Source organism: Camelus bactrianus, chromosome 18, assembly GCF_048773025.1.
Source record: "Camelus bactrianus isolate YW-2024 breed Bactrian camel chromosome 18, ASM4877302v1, whole genome shotgun sequence".
Classification (NCBI taxonomy): Eukaryota; Metazoa; Chordata; class Mammalia; order Artiodactyla; family Camelidae; genus Camelus; species Camelus bactrianus.
In genome coordinates, this window is record NC_133556.1 from 26,545,737 (window position 1) to 26,563,967 (window position 18,231).

Genomic DNA, 18,231 nt, shown 5'->3' on the forward strand with positions numbered 1-18,231 from the left:
GAATTGAGAGCTTGCTCCCTTGACTGGAAGTGAGTTGCTCAGGGTCATGTAATTTACCAGTGGCAGGTCCTCCAGTGGAATTCAGGTCCTCTTTGTGCTCTCTCCTGATTTTCCCACCGCAGCGTGCTCCCCGGAGGATGGGACCCTGCTTTCCATTTGTATGTCCTGCAGCGTTTGGCAGAGTTGCCTAGGTAAGACTGGCATTCCATAAATATTTACTGAATCATATTTAGAAGAACCTGAGTATTTGGGGTTGTCAGTGTTCTTCCAGTGGTCAGTGTTTTCATAGTGTCAGCTGGTACTAGTCAAGGGATTATTCATTAAGTCTACTACGTGTAGTCAGTGTTCCAGAGTCAATAGGACAATGCCTTTGATTCAAGGAATCTAGGAAAAGAACTGAAGCAGTTTCATGAATATCAGTAACACAAGGTAGGAAAGGGTAAGACATAGGCTCATCACTGTGGGAATTCCAAGGAAATGAAAGTTGATTTGGGGATGGGGAAGACTATTCAAGACTTTGAGGGGTTTGCCCGCAGCAGGGAATAGGGTCACATTCCAGGAGAGTTAAGAGCAAAGCCTTGAAAGCTGCAGAGATGACCATGTGAGAGAATCTCTACTACTTATTAGCTAAATATAATAGGGCTACATTTAGAGAAAGGGCTTAAGTAGAAAATAAGTTCTTGTGGACCTATTAGGGAGTGCTTCGAATGGGAGTGAAGAAACTGCATTTAATAAATAAACTAATAATGAACATCATTTGAGGGTTTTTGAGGAAGCTTCTTTCCAGGCTTTTCAACTGGGGCTAAGTTTAAGGTGGGAATGAAAATGGGAGACCACTGCAAGGCCGTTATGCTATTTTTGCTTTTAAATAGACTGGTGTTACACTCCTACGAGGCACAGATCTTTTTGAGAGAAAAGGATTAAATGGTGACAGTAATAACAAGCATCTGCCTAAGGTGCCTGAATATGTTTCAAAGCAGGTTCATTTCTTTAAAATCTCAGGTTGGTATTTAGTTTCTTCAAATGTAACTCTTGTTTCCAGTCTCTCAGAACCAGTGGATAGTAATGTTCTAAGCACTGAGATCCTCATCATCCAGCCCAAGGCTGAGCATATAATTGGAACTTGTTAAGTTGAATAGTAAATAGAGTTCTGCCAGTACTGCCCCTGGATGTTACTGGCAGGCCCAATTCTGAACATGGTAGGGAGCTGGTTAGTGAACAAGGGGAGAAGAAAGTGGAAGAAGAAACCCTCTGAAAGGAAGAAGAGGAAGCAAGGTACAAAGTGGGGAATAGTGAATGTGGGCCCCGGATAATGTTCATTGTCTGAAGTTTGGTGCCATAGTTGCTTACTCTTGCTGTGGTGCCCACAAAAGTCCCCTCAGTCTTTTCTTTTGATTTCACCTTCCTCTTCCTGGGCACAGTTTGAGAAATGATGAATGTACAGCCTGAAACAATGAAAACAAACACAAGCAGTTTATTCTGAGACACCACACAACTGCCTTAGGGGACTAAATGTTTTTGCTGGGTGACTGGCTGGAGTTAATGCTGCCACTTTTGGCTAGTAAACACTCTTTCCTTTTTTTGTTTACGATAGTAATTGCCTTAATCAGAGCTGCTTCCTGTAGAAGGTTGCTTGATTTCAGCCTGTCACTGGCTCCACACTCTATTAACTATTGTATTCTTTCATGTTCCTCTTAGTACTCCATGAACCAGTTGACATTTCTTGCAACAATTGTTAGGGGAAAACTAATGGTCTGGACTCTGGGTTTCTAGATGAGAGGATTTTGAGAATTCTGTGTAGTTGAAAAATGAATGAAAGTCAGTCAGGCTCTGCCCTAAAGGAGAGGGAGAATCACTGAAATACCTATCATTTTTCTCATTTCTCTGACATACTTTTCTTTCTGCATAGCACCTGGAATGGATAAAAGTGGCAGTTTTTGTTATTTCCCATGAGGTTGTGTATCTGGAATGGGAACCATGGAATTAATCTAGATTAGGACATTCCTAAAGACATGGAATGGCATTGGACAGCACCAGGACGACTTGAAAAGAATATTTGAGGGCACAGAGCTACAGAAGAGTTTGCCAACAGAAGGATTTATGGGAAACAAGGGATCAGAAATACCAGTAGAGAAACCTTGTAAATTTCTTCAAGCAGTGGAAAAACTGAGTCTTGTTTCAAATTAAGTAAAATCTCTACTGAAGAGAAATCAAAGTCTCAAATATAAAAAGTATGTTTCTTAACACTAGGTGTAAATTTAGGAAAATAATCACAAGGATAGATCTTTTTAATAATTTTTTAACTATCATAAAAATTTTATAAAACTTCTGGACTCATCGCTAAGAATTGCCATGATTCTGAGACTCGATAAAATCCCAAATTTGGAACAATTTCAGCAAAAAATAACAGTTGAAAATACACCAGATGTACTCAGGGAAGAAGACCTGAGAGTGGAAAAGTACCACTAATGAACCCATTATTTATATACTTACAGATTACCTTGGTAAACATAAGATACACTCAAGCTAAAGCTTAGTCTTTGGGAATGCTGTACTGAATGCAGTAAAAGTTGGATTTCATTCGTATGGACAACAGAACCTACTTTCTTCTTCACCTAAAGATACTATACAGTTATTCTCAAATTCTAACTCTCCAGACATTGCAGTGTCAGAGTAGCAGGTGGATGGACTGATGCCCAGTGAACACTCCATGCAGAGCAGTGTGTGCATCATTTTCTTTTCTGGCAATGAGGTAAAAATCAAGTTGTTTGGAGAAGGAGACATCACACTGGATGTCTGCTACACAGTACGACTGTCTTTGCCTTTGAAGCTTTCACACTGTCATCTGAAGCACCACTTTTTGTTGAGATTTATCTTACCTGAGTCTGTTCTTGTGAGCACATCTCACCTCCTCTCTTCTTGTTGTGTCCTTTCCTGTGTCGAATTGGGAGAGTGTGCAGACATTCCTGTTATTCCTGACTGATGCTGCTATACCTGTCAATGGAGAGAAGAAATGTTCAGAAGGGTGCTTCTGAAACCTGCTCATCCACGTCTTGCAGGAGCAATATGTAGACAGGGCTTTGACAGTGGCAACTTTCTGAGTTCCTAAGACCTTTAGCTCTAGACTAGCACTTTAATCATAAGCCCTCATTCCTTTTAGCCCATTACCCTTCAGGATACATGCCTATGCCTTCTTGGGCTTTGGGCTAGCTTTGTGGGGGGGCAGAGGGAGTTGTTTGGGGTTTTTTTTCCCAGTTCAGCAAGGTTTTTCCCCCACTGATTGTTTGAAACCAAATTCAGTATGAATAAGAGAGGGAAATATACAACATTGAATTTGGAAGAGAAGATGAAGGTTCTAAGTAGGATTGAAGCCGGACAATCTCTTAAAAGTGTAATGGATGAATTTGGAATCAGTAAGTCAACATTTTACGACATTAAAAAGAATAAGAAATTGATTTTGGACTTTGTACTGAAGCAGGACATGCCATTAGTAGGGGCTGAGAAGAGGAAGAGGACAACAGGAGCCAAATACAGTGACGTCGATGATGCAGTCTACATGTGGTACCAACAGAAACGCTCAACCGGCGTCCCTGTTCGAGGTGCGGAGCTTCAGGCTGCAGCAGAGAGATTCGCACAGTGTTTTGGGCGGACAGACTTCAAAGCTAGCACTGGTTGGCTTTTTAGATTTCGAAATAGGCATGCAATTGGGAACTGGAAAGTATGTGGGGAACAAGTCCTAAGTTCAGCTTCAGAAAACACTGAGCCATTTCGACAAAAGCTGTCCATGCTTATCAAAGAGGAGAAACTATGTCTTGCACAGCTATACAGTGGGGATGAGACAGACCTCTTTTGGAAGTCAATGCCAGAAAACACTCAGGCAAGCAGAAAAGATATCTGCCTACCAGGGAATAAAATAAACAAAGAACGGTTGTCAGCTCTTTTATGCGCAAATGCAGATGGAACTCACAAGTTAAAGTCAGTCATTATTGGAAAAGCAAAGCTGCCCAAAAATGTGAAAGAGGACACATGTACATTACCTGTGATATACAAACCTAGTAAAGATGTTTGGTTCACCAGAGAATTGTTTTCAGAATGGTTTTTACACAACTTTGTTCCTGAGGTCAAGCATTTTCAACTTAATGTTCTCCGATTCCATGAGGATGACGTCAGGGCCTTGTTACTTCTGGACAATTCCCCAGTTCACCCTTCTACTGAATCACTGACCGGTGAGGATGGCCGAATAAAATGCATGTTCTTTCCCCATAACACTTCAACCTTGATTCAACCAATGAATCAAGGTGTGATCTTGAGCTGCAAACGACTTTATAGATGGAAGCAACTTGAGGAGAGTTGTAATTTTTGAAGAAAGCGATGATGAGCAAGATAAAGGAGAAAAAAGGAGTTTCCAAGATTAAAATCTACAATGTAAAAAGTGCAGTTTTTAACTGGGCAAAGAGTTGGGATGAAGTAAAACAAATAACCATAGCAAATGCTTGGGAAAATCTTCTTTACAAAAAGGAACCTGAATATGCTCTTCAAGGCTTAGAAGATGGGGATTATAGAGAAATTCTTGAGAAATGTGAGGAGTCGGAAACCAAGCTGGATGATGATAGGGTGTGGTTAAATGGGGATGAAGAAGAAAAGGATAGCCCCCCAGAAACAAAAGGAGGAGGAGCTGAAGAGCAGACTGCTGAATTTATCTATTGTCAGAGTTTGGACTACCTTCTTGACTTTGTTGATGCCACACCTGAGTTTCAGAGGTTCCATTTTACGCTGAAAGAAATGCAACAAGAAATAATCAAGAAACAGCTCCAGAGTAGAATCCATTCTAGAATTGGTAGCTTTTTGAAACCTTGGCCTCATAAGGATTCCTTCAATATGCCTTCAACTTCTGGTTCTAGTAATTAGATTTTGTGTTTAAAGATTTTTGCAATTATGTGATAATATATGAAGTAGGCTTATTGTGAATTGTCATTTTTTTATTGACCTCATTTTGCATATCAATGCCCATTTATATTGTTTATAAAACAAAATTTGGAAGTAATAAATTTATGTTTTTAATGTATAAATATATTCATTCATCCATATTTTTCTATTTTAGACAAAGATTTGAATAATGAGGAACTACTGTCTCATTATCTAAGGTGGGATGGATGTGGGAAAAGCATTAAAATCTAAATGTGTTCAAGGCATATAACAAGCTATGTATATGCTGACTAGTTAAGAAGATAAAAAAGGATTTGGTTTTCAATTTAGTGCTATGACATGCTCTGCTCTCTTAAATCTGTTAACCATCTGTTTAGTATTTGTTTTCCTCTTACTGTGGAAGACATATGCTCGTTATAAAAGATACACACACAAAAAAGATAATCACCCAAATTCCGTCCACCGGTAGGCTCTCTTAATGCTTTGGTATATTTCATATATTTTTAAATAGTAGGTTATATTGTAAATACAATTTTATATCTTATTGTCTTAACATTTTTGTTACTTAAAAGTTGGCATTTGTTGAGACACCTTTCAAGCCTAGGATAGACCGGTATTGTGGAAGAAGTTGAGGGAGAATGTGAGATAAGCATACTGGACAGCTCTCTAGTTCATTGCATTAAACATCTGGTTTTCCCCAATGGTCATAAATTTCCATAATAAATGACCGGCAGTTACACCCTTTTCAAAAGTATTCATTGATTCTGCAAATTTCACGTTGCCTTTCCATGCCAAGCAGAGTAAGTTGTTGAGCATTTAGACCTGAATTAGAAAAGGAATAGAAACAAACCACTGTTGGGTGTGTACAGAGAGGGCTTTGAGAGCGCTTGCATAGTAGGGAAGTATCTGAGTCAAGTGTGACTTTTGAGCTGGGCTTTAAAGTTTGGGGGAAGGAGGGAGGACAGTCCGGCAAAGGGAGCCTGTGGGGTGCATCTCCTTGGGAAGCTGCGAGGTCCCTGGATGGTGGCTGTAGGTGCAGCTGGCAGAGAAAAGGAGGAAAGAAGTCAGGGCCAGATTTTCAATGCCTTTGGAGGTCATTCTAAGAATTCAGGCTTAGGGCTGGACACACGTAAAGTCCTGTCAGCTCTACCTCCCGAATGTCTCATCGCATCTCCACTTCTCCCTCCTCACTGCTTGTTTCCTGGTCCAAGCCGACATCACTCTACCTGGACGACTGCACGGGTCTCTAGTCTCCCTGCTCTTCTTTCTTGTCCTCTTCCCATCCGTTCCCCACCCTGCGGCCAGAGTGAGCTAACTAAAACAAAACTGAGGAGGCGTCCCCCCTGTCGAAGGTCTTTCGGGGGCTCCTAGGCCCGTCCTTCCCCGACCCCCTAGACGCCCCTTTCTCCTGCCCTCCCCCACTCGGCTCTTCGCTCGCCCCCCGTTGGACCACCCAGCCCCGCCGGCGGCCCCCGGGTGGCGCACGCGCACCTGAGGGACTGGGAAGTTTCGGGGCTGCAAGCGCCGCCCGTGACGGCTCCGGAGGAAGGAAAGGGAAACCCTGCGCCGCGTGGGCCGGCCCAACCCCGGAGTCTGAGCCCGCAGGCCGGGCTAGGCCCGGCGGTTGGGGCGGGGAGGACCGTGGGCCGAGGGCGGGCCTGAGGAGAGCGCGCGCCCGCGGTCCCCCGGGCTCTGAAGGGCGGCCTCGGAGGGGTACGTGGCAGGTGCGGGCGGACGGGGCCAGAGGCAGCCCCGAGGCCCAGGACGGAGGGTGGAAAGGTTTGTTGGGACGCAGCCGCCAAATGCTACCCACCGCCCTAGCCGCCCTAGCGCCTCCCGGGGCGGGCGCGGGAGCCGTCCTCCACTGGGCCAGCCGGGTGCGGCACGCCGGCGGTTCTAGCGCCGCGCCCCGTCCGGTGCCCGATGCCGCCGGAAGGCGAAGTTGCGGGACCCGTAGACTCTTTTACTATTCCCAAGCCTGAGAAAGGACTAAAGTTTTGGGTTCTGGAAATCATTTCCGAAGCCTGGAGCTCCTTGGAGAAACGCAGGCACCCCTTCCAGTGGCTGGGGCGAGATTCCCAAACTTAAACTGGACCCTCTCCCAAGAGAACGGGAATCCCTCAAGGGCAGCTTCACCCTCTGCCTGGGGAACCACACCCAGGTCATAGAACGTTTTCCTGATGGAGAGGGAAACACAGTTCCTCATTATGTCCAGAAATACATCCTAGGATTTCAGTAACTTAGTATTTTCTTTTCCCATCCTTTCTGCCTGGGGAAATCTTACTCTCCCTTAAGCAGGTTTGAACCACCAGTTTTGATTTCTTAACAGAAGCTTCTGGGACATTCAAGGTGTCTCAGTGATGAAGTGAGGATATTAACTGGAAGGTCTGTTGAAGTTTGGGGTGGAGGGGCTGAGCCATTTTTCATCAACTATTTTGACATTGTTGAATTTACTAGACCATTCCCACTGCCTCCTAACTGTGTAGCAAGGTGGCTAGACAACCCCTCTTAGTAAGAATTATATGATCAGAAGGAATTATCAGTCTCCCTTTCAGAAATGGAAGCCAATTTTTAATCAGAAGTGATTGCAAGCTAGATTGAGGACTAAAAGAAAATGCTTCTAAGAAAAAAAAGACCTACAAAGAAAATACTTCTAATAAATGACTTTTGCTTTAATTCATCTTTCTGTTCTTGAGTTCTGACACCCAAAGCAGTTAGCCTTCTAGTGCTAATAAATTGGATAGTTGGTTTCCTGTAACACAACATTAAAACCCTTTTACATAGTTGTTTCAGATGTTTGTGAAAGGTTTACAAAAATTACAAGTCTTAAAGCACTCTCTAAAATTTTATCAGTTGGTAATGTAAATGATTCAAACACTAAACTCTTCTTTAAAGGGTTTGGAATCTGAAACCAAATTTCATGTTACTAAGACCTGTAAGTTCATACATTACTACAGTAAAAATTCTTAAAGTGACTTCTGATGGCTTTTTCTTGGGAAAAACAAAAGAACAAAAAAACTTAGTGCTATCTTTACACTTCTTCTGGTCTCTGGTGTCACAGGGCTTTGTCGTTATCAACATTGGCCCTGCTGCTTTTTATCTGTGTCTACCAGGCCTTTTCACATTGCCTAAATGTGGTCCTGATTCTCCACCCAGGAGCCTTTCTGCTGATTTCCTGTGCTACCTTTGCTACAAGAGTGTTTGGCTGATGCTCAGGGTCAGTCCACATCTCCCAGATCTCCATTTGGACTAAGGGGATAGGGGTCTTTATTACCCACTGCGTTAGTCTCCCTCTGACATAAAAAGTCAGTTGGAATCTGTTCTGGTTATTCTCAAGATGACTAGCTGGGTAAAAGTATTAGTGTAAAAAGTATGTGTGTACTGTAAGAGTATATATACTTGGCCATCCCTTGCAGTGACTTCACAGGAGCCTGCAGTAAGGGCCTCTGGCCTGCTTTTTGAAATATGACTACAAGGAAGAAGTTGTCAATCCTGCCTGTTACCCTAAATTCCCGCCAGGTGCTTAGAATAAAGGCAATTTGCCCTACTATCTGCTCACAGATGGCACAAGTAGATGAAATTAATTTTCTACGTGCCAGGCTCTGTGCTAAGTGTTTTACATGCAATATTGTGTGACATCATCTCATTAAAACAAGACCAAGAACAGCTCTACACGTTAAGTTTGCTAGCAGGGGAGCCAGACTGGGGACTGGGTCAAGTCTCCTATTGGAAAGCCTTTTCAGTGCTGGGAGTGAATACCTGGGGGTCCCCAGTGCTCTGGCCCCAAGCTGCAGTTCTCCCAAGTAGGAGCAATGCCAGTTAGACCCCATCACAGATCTGTATGGGTGATGAGAGGCAGGGGAGATCTGAAGGGGAGGGTGCTTTCCATTCCCTTAAGATTTGTAATCCACTTAAGTTCCCATCTTAACCAGAGAGTGCTTAGTAACATCAGTTTTCCACTACCCACCCATTTCATGCCATCAGCAGCCACATTAGCTTTGTCCTGCTCCTACCAGTGCTGATCCTACACTAATGTTTGTCAAAGCCTTGCCTCCCTACCCTGACCCCCAACCCCTACACTACCACTGCCCTCTTGTGGGTAAGAGAAAGGGACAGAAATGCGAAACAGGAAGATTTTCTAAAATTGGCACAGAAAACCAAGGAAAAACTCTTACTACATTGAGGCAGAGCTAAGACTGATAAGCAAAGGTAAAGGGCATGCAGGGTGGTTTCCCTCACTTAAAATTGCAATATTTAATAGCCAGTTGCCAAAGGAACGTTTCATCTTTTTCTCCCGATGAACAGCTACTTAGATACCTTCCTCCAGGACCAAATCCTGAGATGTTGTCCTGGTATCAGAATTTTCTACTCCCAGAATCTCTCCTCATATTCGACCTCTTTCCCATAGATACATACTCCTAGAATTCCTGGTTCCCTATTCTAAAATGTAATGCTTTCCCCTAATAATTTTGCCCTCCCCAATATCTCCCTCCACTCGTAACTCAGTTATATCAGGACCATCTTTTCCTGGGAAACATTTGCTAGACCAAACTAACTTGTCTTTGAAGAGCCAGGCCTTCCTTTAGCTACTTTACAAGAAAGTAAACATTCTAAACAAAGAAACACATTTTCATTGCTGTACACCAGAGTAGAAAAACAAATCCTTCTAGGACACCCTTATGACATCACCCCAGGCAGCCACTGGGCTTGACCTTTTGCTACCACATAGCAGTCCCTGCCTGGAGCTGCCCAGTAAGACCACAAAGAGAAAGCAGATCCTCTAACCAAAGCAGATGGAAGACAGATCAACACTGGAGGACAAGAAAAAGACCCTCAATGACGAGCCACACACATTCATGTTTCCTGAAGATATTTATTACCATCGAAACCTATTTTCAACAGGGCAAGGCATGATCCCGAATTTTACCAGGATCCACATTTTCAAAGTCTCCCAGGGAAACCATCTTTCATGGAACCCTCTGAAGACTCAATCTCTGTAAAGGGTACATTAACTCAGACTGTTTTCCTCCGCCAACTCCTGGGCTGACCTGGTCTCTGGTTCCTTTTTGTTTGAGGTGAAATTTACATGCATGACCTGCCAACGAGCCCTACTGTCAAGCCACTGAGGGGGCGGTGCTGGCTGCCCCAGGCGGCCTGTGGCCTCCCAGCCAGGCCTTCAGGAGAGCTGCAACTCACTACCAGTCTTTTGGTGCCTCCAGCTGGCTTCCCAGGAGACTTCTTTGGTCTCAAGGGCCCCAGGAGCCCAAATGCTCCTGCCAAGTGTCCCAAGTGAGGAAGCAGCAACAGAAAGTCCACAGACTCCCCTAGTTGTTGGGATACTGGACACAGTAAGGCACCCAAGTCGTAAGCTGGCTTAATATACTGAGGGGGGAGGTGTGCCCTGGGACAAGAAGAATGTCAGAGAAAAGTCCACCCTGAGCAGGTCCCCTCAAAGACTTGCCTGTCCTCACCAGTTCAATCAGAATTCCTTTTCAGTTTTGTGCTAATCATTTCCTGCCTCTGCACCTCCCTCACAGTGACCCTCCCCAGTTACCTTAAAACGCACATCATCTGGTCAGCTGGGTGAGAAATACCAGCTCTTAACAACAAAACCCTCTGAATATGCCACCTTATGGGGGGGGGAGGGGGGCCAAGAAAAAACCCCACTGTTTCTACCCAGTGTGAGTTCTCTGATGACTCATAAGGCGTGAACTCCGAGAAAAGCTTTCTCCACATTCAGAACATTTATAGGGTCTCTCTCCCGTGTGGGTTCTCAGATGACGAATCCGATTGGAGCTGTGAGAGAAACTGTCTCCACATTCATGACAGGTATAGGGTTTCTCTCCCGTGTGAATTCTCTGGTGCCTGATTAAGTTGGATCTGTGAGAGAAGTTTTCCCCGCAGAGGCTACATTTATAGGGTTTCTCCCCCGTGTGCGTTCTCTGATGTCTGGTCAGGTGCATGCCCTGTCGGAAGCTTTTCCCACAAGTCAAACATTCAAAGAGTTTTTTCTCTGCCTTATGGGTCCCCTGATTTGTAAGAAAGAGAGTGCTGTCACTCGTGGCTTCCCCACACTCAGAGAAGGGGTAAAGCCTCTCTTTCTCATGAGTTCTCTCATGGATGACAAGGTGTGAACTTCGAGAGAAACTTTTCCCACACTCGGCACACTTGTAAGGTCTCTCTCCTGTGTGAATCCTTTGGTGCCTGAGGAGGTTGGAACTGTGGGCGAAGATCTCCCCGCATTCAGGGCACTTATAGGGCTTCTCGCCTGTGTGCGTTCTCTGGTGCCTGTGGAGGTTGGAGTTGCAAGAGAAGCTTTTTCCACACACGTTACACTGATAGGGCTTCTCGCCTGTGTGGGTGCGCCGGTGGCGAGTCAGGTGGGTGTTCTGACTGAAGCTTTTGCCACATTCCAGGCACTTATGGGCCTCCTCTCCCAAGTGGGCTCTGTGTAGTGACAGCAAGTGTGGGTTCCCACCGAAGATTTCTGCGCACTCCACCCCCATACACAGTCTTTCCGCTGCATGGATTCTCTGGTGCCTAATTAGATTTGAGTTGTTAGAGAAATTTTTGCCACACAAGGGACATAAGTGGAGCTTCTTAGGCTGCAGTTCCTTTGGTCGCCCTAGTTCTCTGCAACTGGTGGCCCCCACTAAGGACTGTTCCGTCCGATCCTCTGGGGGAGGCTCCCAGGGCTCTTCCGCCCTGTCCTGAGGCCTTCCCTGCTCCGGGCTCCAGGGTACCTCCCCTCTGGCCTGGCCAGGCTGCAGCGCCTGAGGGTGGACACTCTCAGGGGAACTGGACTGAGCACTGTCTTCCAGGTTCTCAAATTTCTCTTCCCCTGGAAGAGTTAGAGAAACCAAACCCGTATTATTTCTACACCAGAGAAAAGGAAACCCCACGTGACCTACTACCCGCAGGTCAGAAGTCCAGAGGGGCTGGCTTTACCTGTCTCCCGTCTCCCCCACAGATGGAAAGCACTCTAGACAGGCATCCATATAAGGAGCATGGCCATTGCTCAGGAATCAGAGCTCAAACCCATCTTGAATTCCCTGGTAAGGGCCCCACTCCCTCTTCAACTGAGCCACTGGCTTCTGCCCTTGGGGAATGGGGAGATGGCGCAGGACTGGGACCAGGATGGGCAAGGGAGCCCAAGATTGAACACTTCCTTATGTTTTGCACCCTGGGAGCCTCGCCTGCCATCACTAGGATAGAAGTGGGCAGTGGGGACCCACGGGAAGCCAAGTACCTCCCTGGCAGTGGTGACGGGCTAGCCTTACACCAAAACCTCAAATGCCTCATTCTCAACAGCGGAGGCCAGCTGGTCAGGCCGCTCAACTTCACTCCTTACCTGCAGCTGGGCTTCTGGGGCTCAGGCCCTCCTTGCAAGCCTGGACATTGGGATCCCATGGCTTTCCTCCTTGTTCCACCTGGGCGCTCAGGGCCTCCTGACTGGGAACCTGAGACTCTGTTCACAATGAAAGAAAAGGATTTCTATGTCACACATTCCTCGACCAGGCAGGGGAAACAAAGGTAAGTCTTGTTCCCTGCCCTGAGCGGACAGGTACAGAAGGTGCAGTAAGTCTGACAGTAATTACTTGGAACATACACTAAACTCCACCCACTGGTCACCTCTAGAGAAAGAAATGAGGGGAGGGAGACTAAGGGGTTTTTTCCTCTTTACATATTTGTGCTACTTGGGATTTTTTGCAACGAGAATGTAAAACTTTTAATTAAAACAACAATCAAATGGGTAGTCAGATCCTTGAGGAATCAGCTTACTAATGTAAAAGAGTCTTGACTCTTACAAATCAATATAAAATAGAACTAAGTATGACTGGTTAGCTCCAGAAAGAGAAAATATAATATACTGGACAATTGGAAAAGGACTTGGGACTCTGAGATTAAAACCCAAAAGTGCCATTCCTGTACTGTGCTCACTCCAATGGCAGCAAACATGGGACTCTAAAAGGTTTCACTCCAAGAACTTGCAATCTTCTCCTCCTACCTGGCACTCACTGAAAGAGCTGTGCTCAACTTTGGGCACCAAGCCATGGCAGTGAGAGAGAATGCGGAGAAGGCAATCAAACCCAGCAGGAACTCCCTTGCAAACTAGTTCAAGTGAGATGATAGCGGTGCTTCTCTTTGCAAAAACCTCACATGAGAACAAAGTGCAGGGTGACTCTTTTCTATTGTGTGCATCAGCGGAGCTATGATGATAATGTACACAGTCCTGTTCCATGTTGTTTTTTGACTTCCTCCAACTTGTTATTGTGAGGATTTTCACACATGTAGGAAAAAAAAGGAATTATACAATATCTGTACACTCTCCACCTAAATCCAACTATTGATTTTTTTGTCTTATTTCACAGACCTCATTTTTAATCTCTGCATGATAGATAGTTCAACACACAGATGCATCTTAATTTATGCTTAACTTACTTAGACCCTGTTTTGGATATATCATTTCCAAATTTCCACAAAGCCTTTCCCTTTCCTGAATTTTTAAGGACTGGGACAGCCACTAAGCTGGAATGTTGATGCCACAGCCCCTGAAATTTGTGTCTTTGGGGACGGGCCCAGAAATACAAATGGAGCCTAGATAATATAAGTGAGGTCAGAAGAGTAAGCATTTTGAAATTGCCAGGGATCAAAAACTTAAAGCCTCAGAGCATCCTGTGACACTGCGTGTGATGGGGCGGTGTAGGGGAGGGGAGTGGGTGTGGTGCATCACTGGATTTGATTTGTTCTGCCCTGGAAGTCAGACTCCCTGCCTTCGGCTCTGGCAGCCTGGGTCTGTAAGTGTACCAACTGTGGCACTTGGCAAATATTTTACTAATCCTAGACCAGGGGACTTTAGACAAAGACAGGTCTTCCGGCAAAACTCAGAACTTATATCCGGAGGTGAGTGGCTAAGGGACAGGACCCTGGTTAGAAATGGCTCAGTCTTCATCCCTGGAAAAGAAGTCCTTACCCAGTGAGTCCACATTCTCATAACTCTCCTGCACCGTGTCCCCGGAGAGGGCCCTCTTACTAGGATCCTGATGCCCCCACTCCTCCTGGGAGATGTACATAGCCACGTCCTCTAAGCTCTCAGGCAACTGAAACAGCACAAGATCTCCTTTAGGCCCTGAGGCACCAAGAACAATTCAAGCAGAGTCATGGGTTAAAGGGGCAAAACCCAGGGGTGCCAAGGACACATTTCATGGGGAAGCAGGGTGCCGGGCCTACAAGTGAGGTGTGGAGGAGACAAAGAAGGTGGGGGAGATGCATGTGGTGAAGCAGACTAGGGGGAGACAATGAGAATTTCGACATCACCTGGGGCCCAGTCAGCTCCTTGTCTTCCATGTTTCCTTCAGGAGGAAAGAGAGAAAGCCAGGGAGCAGATAATGCTGAAGGTGACAGAAATTATGATGAGAATGGCATTCCTAGTCCTTGGCAACCCAAGGATTATTATGACACAGTATCCATTCCCCAACACCCAGGCTCTGCTTTGAGGATGCAACACTGAACAAAAGAAAGCAACTGAGGCATAAAGTGGTATCCAAAACGACAGAATACCAGCAGTCTCCTGCTGGCCCAGGTATTAAAAGTCCTCAATCATTCATTCAGCTCTAAATGTCTCTGTTCTGCATACAAAAGGGCTTAATAATAGATCCCCCCACCTCCTCCTCCCACCCCCAGAGGAACCCAAACCACTTTTAGGTCTTTTTACTCCACACCTGACAACCCTCAGGTCAGAAATGCCCTTTCCTGGGCAGTACTGCTCAATCCCAAAGCCCTTCCTCCCTCCCACCTGCCCAGATAACTGTTCCTCACCCCTCTCCTTTACAGTTTGGGGGTCCCTTTTAGGGCTGGGGCCTAGCAGCTCCTGCAGCTGGGGCCCAGGGCTTCGCTCAGTCTCCACTGGCTCCAGCTTGAAGCTCGGTGACTCTCGTGCTGTTTCCAGAGGCAAAGTCTCCTCCAAAAGCACTTCTGTTCCCCGCCCATGGTTTGTGACCTGGGAACCAACCCACATCACTCATCATCACAACAGGGCCGGAAAGGAAGGGAAATTAGTACAGAATTCTGAGGGCAAGCCTTCTATAGAGAACCACTAGCAATCCCTTTGGACCCAGCAAGAGAAAAAAATGGTTTCCACTAAAGGCTTTTCTGATCCTGTGTACACCCAAGAAAATGTGTGTTGGGGGACGGGGTGGGGGGAGTTCACTCCTAGTGCACACCTTCCCCACACAGCTCTTCTGACACACCTCACTCCCTCTTGCTTTCCTCCACCTTTTCTAGATGCACCTATTCCTCACTACTGGGTAAGTTAAACTTAGGTGGCCCTGGGGGAAGTGCCCTCAGAACCTCAATGCCAAACTGTTTTTCTAAGTCCACTATTAACTGCCACCCAGCTCTGTAGATATTAGACTGCTGACCTTTATATAACAACAGCTAACAGTTATTAAACACTAAAACTGCAAGCCAGCACTGTGATCAAAACTACATGCTGCTCTTTCTAATCCTCAAAGCAACCCTAGAGATATCTTACTGTTCTCATTTCACCAGTGGCAAATCCGAGGCCTAAAGAAATTAAGTAACTTGCTCAAAGTCCAAAAGCTAGTACGGGGCAGTGAGGATCTGAAACTGGCGAGCTGACTCCTGGGCTCACACTAATGCAGAGACACTGACTCTATGTGGAAACAGGGCACTCTTCACTGCTCACTCTATCCACTTGGGGTAAATCTGGAGAACGAAAGTTCCTGACTAAACTACAAAAAGGCCTCTTGCCCACGTAAGGTCTACTGAGGGCAACCAAGTAAATTCCCACGGTGAACTGGGCCAACGCGATGTCCCAGTCCTCGGGGCCAAACAAACCGTAAATAAAACAGCTCTTTCTCTCACCTGTTGCCTCAATCTCCCAAGCTCTTTCTGCATATCCTCCACAAGGGTCACCGCTTCTTCGCCGCTCTCCGGATGCAGCTCCTGCACCCTGCTCTGGATCTCCTGGGGCAGGATGGTCAGGAACTGCTCCAGCACCAGCAGCTCTAGGATCTGCTCCTTGGTACGCATCTCAGGCCGCAGCCAGCCATGGCAAAGCTCCTGGAGCCGGCTGAGTGCTTCCCGGGGCCCAGCGGCCTCTTGGAAGCGGAACCGTCTGAAGCGCAGGTGGGAGGCCTCAGGGCTTGGACCTGGGTCTGGCGGGGGCAGCTCCTGGCTCCAGGCGCAGTCCTCTTCCAGTTTCACTATCAGAAGACCTTCCCGATCCTGGGAGCCTGGACCCGACGCCATCTGCAGGCCCCGGGAGCGCCTTGGCCCCGAAACCAGCTGCGCCCGTCTAGGAAACCGCTCCGGACCCCGTGCAAGGATGGCCGGAGTCCCCAAGAGCCAGGGGGCCCGCGGCGCCAAGTCTCGGCCAGGAAACCCAGATCCAGTTCGGGCGCAGCTGGCTCCGGCCCCTCGGCCTCAGTAGGTCCTGGGCGCCACCGCGCCGACCCCTGACCCGCCCCGCCAGGACCGCCCCAAAGCAGGACCGGAACGACGCGTTTTTCCCCTCTCGGCGGACTCACGCAGGACTCGGCGCTTGGCTCCCACGCCGGAAGTCCCAGCGCGCGTTAGGCGTCAACAGCTATCGGCGCCTGCTCGGAACCAACTTCCGGGTCACGTTCTGGGAACTCAAGTGCCCATTGGGTGAGGTCTCGCCACAGACGCACCACCGACCAAACAGAAGAAAAGATTTCCGTACGTAGGCGGGAAGAGCGAGGGGCCAATTGGAGACGAGAGGCCGGGCCACTGGGCGATCGCCGAGGCTCCAGAAGTCCCTAGGGGAGGGCAGAGACGCGTTGGTTTGCTAAGTCCATTTGGAATTTAAACCCAAATCGGCTGTGACCGGCCGGCCAGGAGGGAGGTCAGAACCCCTCGGAAAGCTGAGTGAAAAGCAAAGCTCTAAGACACGCGAGATCCTGTGCTTCAGTATCAGGGTAGAGCCCGAAAATCTGAATTAACGAGCCCCTCCGAGAAATTCTTCCCCCACAGACAAGTTTAAGAATCACCGTCCCGGTCAAAACGAATTCCAAGGCAGTCCCTAACCGCCCCGGCAGCCTCAGAGGCACGTGAGCCACGGTTCACTCGCCCGCCTGCTCGGCTCCTGGGGGAGGCGGGGAAGAGCGGGTCCCGCCGGGGTCAGCGCCGCCGCGGGGCCTGCCGGGAGATGCAAGGTGGCGCGAATCGCGCCTGCGCCCTGAAGACAGAGGGGCGCTGCAGAGAGCTCCGTACTGAGGCTGTCAGAAGGGAGTGGGGCTTGTGGCCCGTAGCGATCTTCTGCCCGGCCGGGGTCCCGCTGCAGGCGGCTGGACGTCCCCCGGGGCCGCTCGGGATCCAGCCTGCACCGCCGGCTTCCGACTTTAAATTTGCCCGGGGCGTGCTTTTTTGTGTGTGTTGGGGGGGGGCGTGTCCAGCCCTGCGGGAGCGAGATCTCTATTCATCTCCCTCCAAGGTCGGCCGTGAACTTTAATCGTGAGAGCCGAATGGAAGGAAACCCAGAGGGTCGATTCCCTGGCCGGCGCAGTCGAGGGTCTGTGCTGGTGAGGAGAGGGCTGCCCAGCTTTGAGGCAGGTGACCACGGTCCAGGTCGGCCCAGCTCCTCTTTTCCTTCCAACGACGGTCAGGCCCATGGTCTCAGGAGATAGAAGCGTCATGAATTGAACCGTGACAAACAGTAGTCGTTTACTGAGCACCTGCTTACGTGCAGCTGGATCCTCACAACACACAAAATTGTGTTGACGATATTATAATAATAGACGGTATTATCATCCGCATGTTACAGAGTGTCAGTTAACTCATTTACCAGGATCACATTTTAGTCTATCGCTAAAGTTCAGGCTGCCATGATGGTAAAGGGTGATGTATGGAGGGAGAGGGTCGACTTTCAGTGACTGGGTGTAAAAAAGTCTGAGTATTTTTCTCTCTTGTTCCACTCCAGAGGAAAGGTAGGAAGCTGCTGTGGCAAATGCAGACCCAGAGGCCTCACAGAACACAAGCTAGTATAGGTCCATTTCAGAACACCTTGTTAAGACATGTGACCTCAGAGTCCTGTAAGACCCACTTTTTCCCATGTTTTGGACATTCATATTTCAGGAGACAACAGATTCTGACCTAATATCCACTTCTCTGGCATTTACTATGTCACCTCAGACAAGTTATTAAATCTCACTAAGCCCCAAACCTCAGTTCCATCATCTGTTTTGAGAGGATACTACTATACCAACCTTGTAACGGTGAGGATTAAATGCGCTTACATATGTAGGATGCTTAGAATCATAC

General features: G+C 47.4%; 1 protein-coding gene across 5 annotated transcripts in view; it reads right to left on the bottom strand.

Annotated features, from left to right (window-relative positions):
• Positions 1 to 9,779: 9,779 nt before the first annotated feature.
• Positions 9,780 to 18,231, bottom strand: part of ZNF263 (zinc finger protein 263) — a 39,198-nt gene continuing 30,746 nt past the window's right edge. The window contains exons 1-7 of one of the 5 annotated variants that reach the window (XM_010949828.3): positions 16,962 to 17,104; positions 15,814 to 16,730; positions 14,746 to 14,926; positions 14,245 to 14,318; positions 13,901 to 14,027; positions 12,278 to 12,394; positions 9,780 to 11,767 (exon numbers count right to left, since the gene is read on the bottom strand). In XM_010949828.3, coding sequence (XP_010948130.1) covers positions 10,599 to 11,767; positions 12,278 to 12,394; positions 13,901 to 14,027; positions 14,245 to 14,318; positions 14,746 to 14,926; positions 15,814 to 16,200 — 2,055 coding nt within the window. In that variant the 5' untranslated portion in view covers positions 16,201 to 16,730; positions 16,962 to 17,104 and the 3' untranslated portion in view covers positions 9,780 to 10,598. Of the gene's footprint in view, positions 11,768 to 12,277; positions 12,395 to 13,900; positions 14,028 to 14,244; positions 14,319 to 14,745; positions 14,927 to 15,813; positions 17,105 to 18,231 lie in introns of those variants that run through there. The other 4 variants (XM_045512731.2, XM_010949827.3, XM_010949829.3 and 1 more) reach the window with 4 other exon arrangements.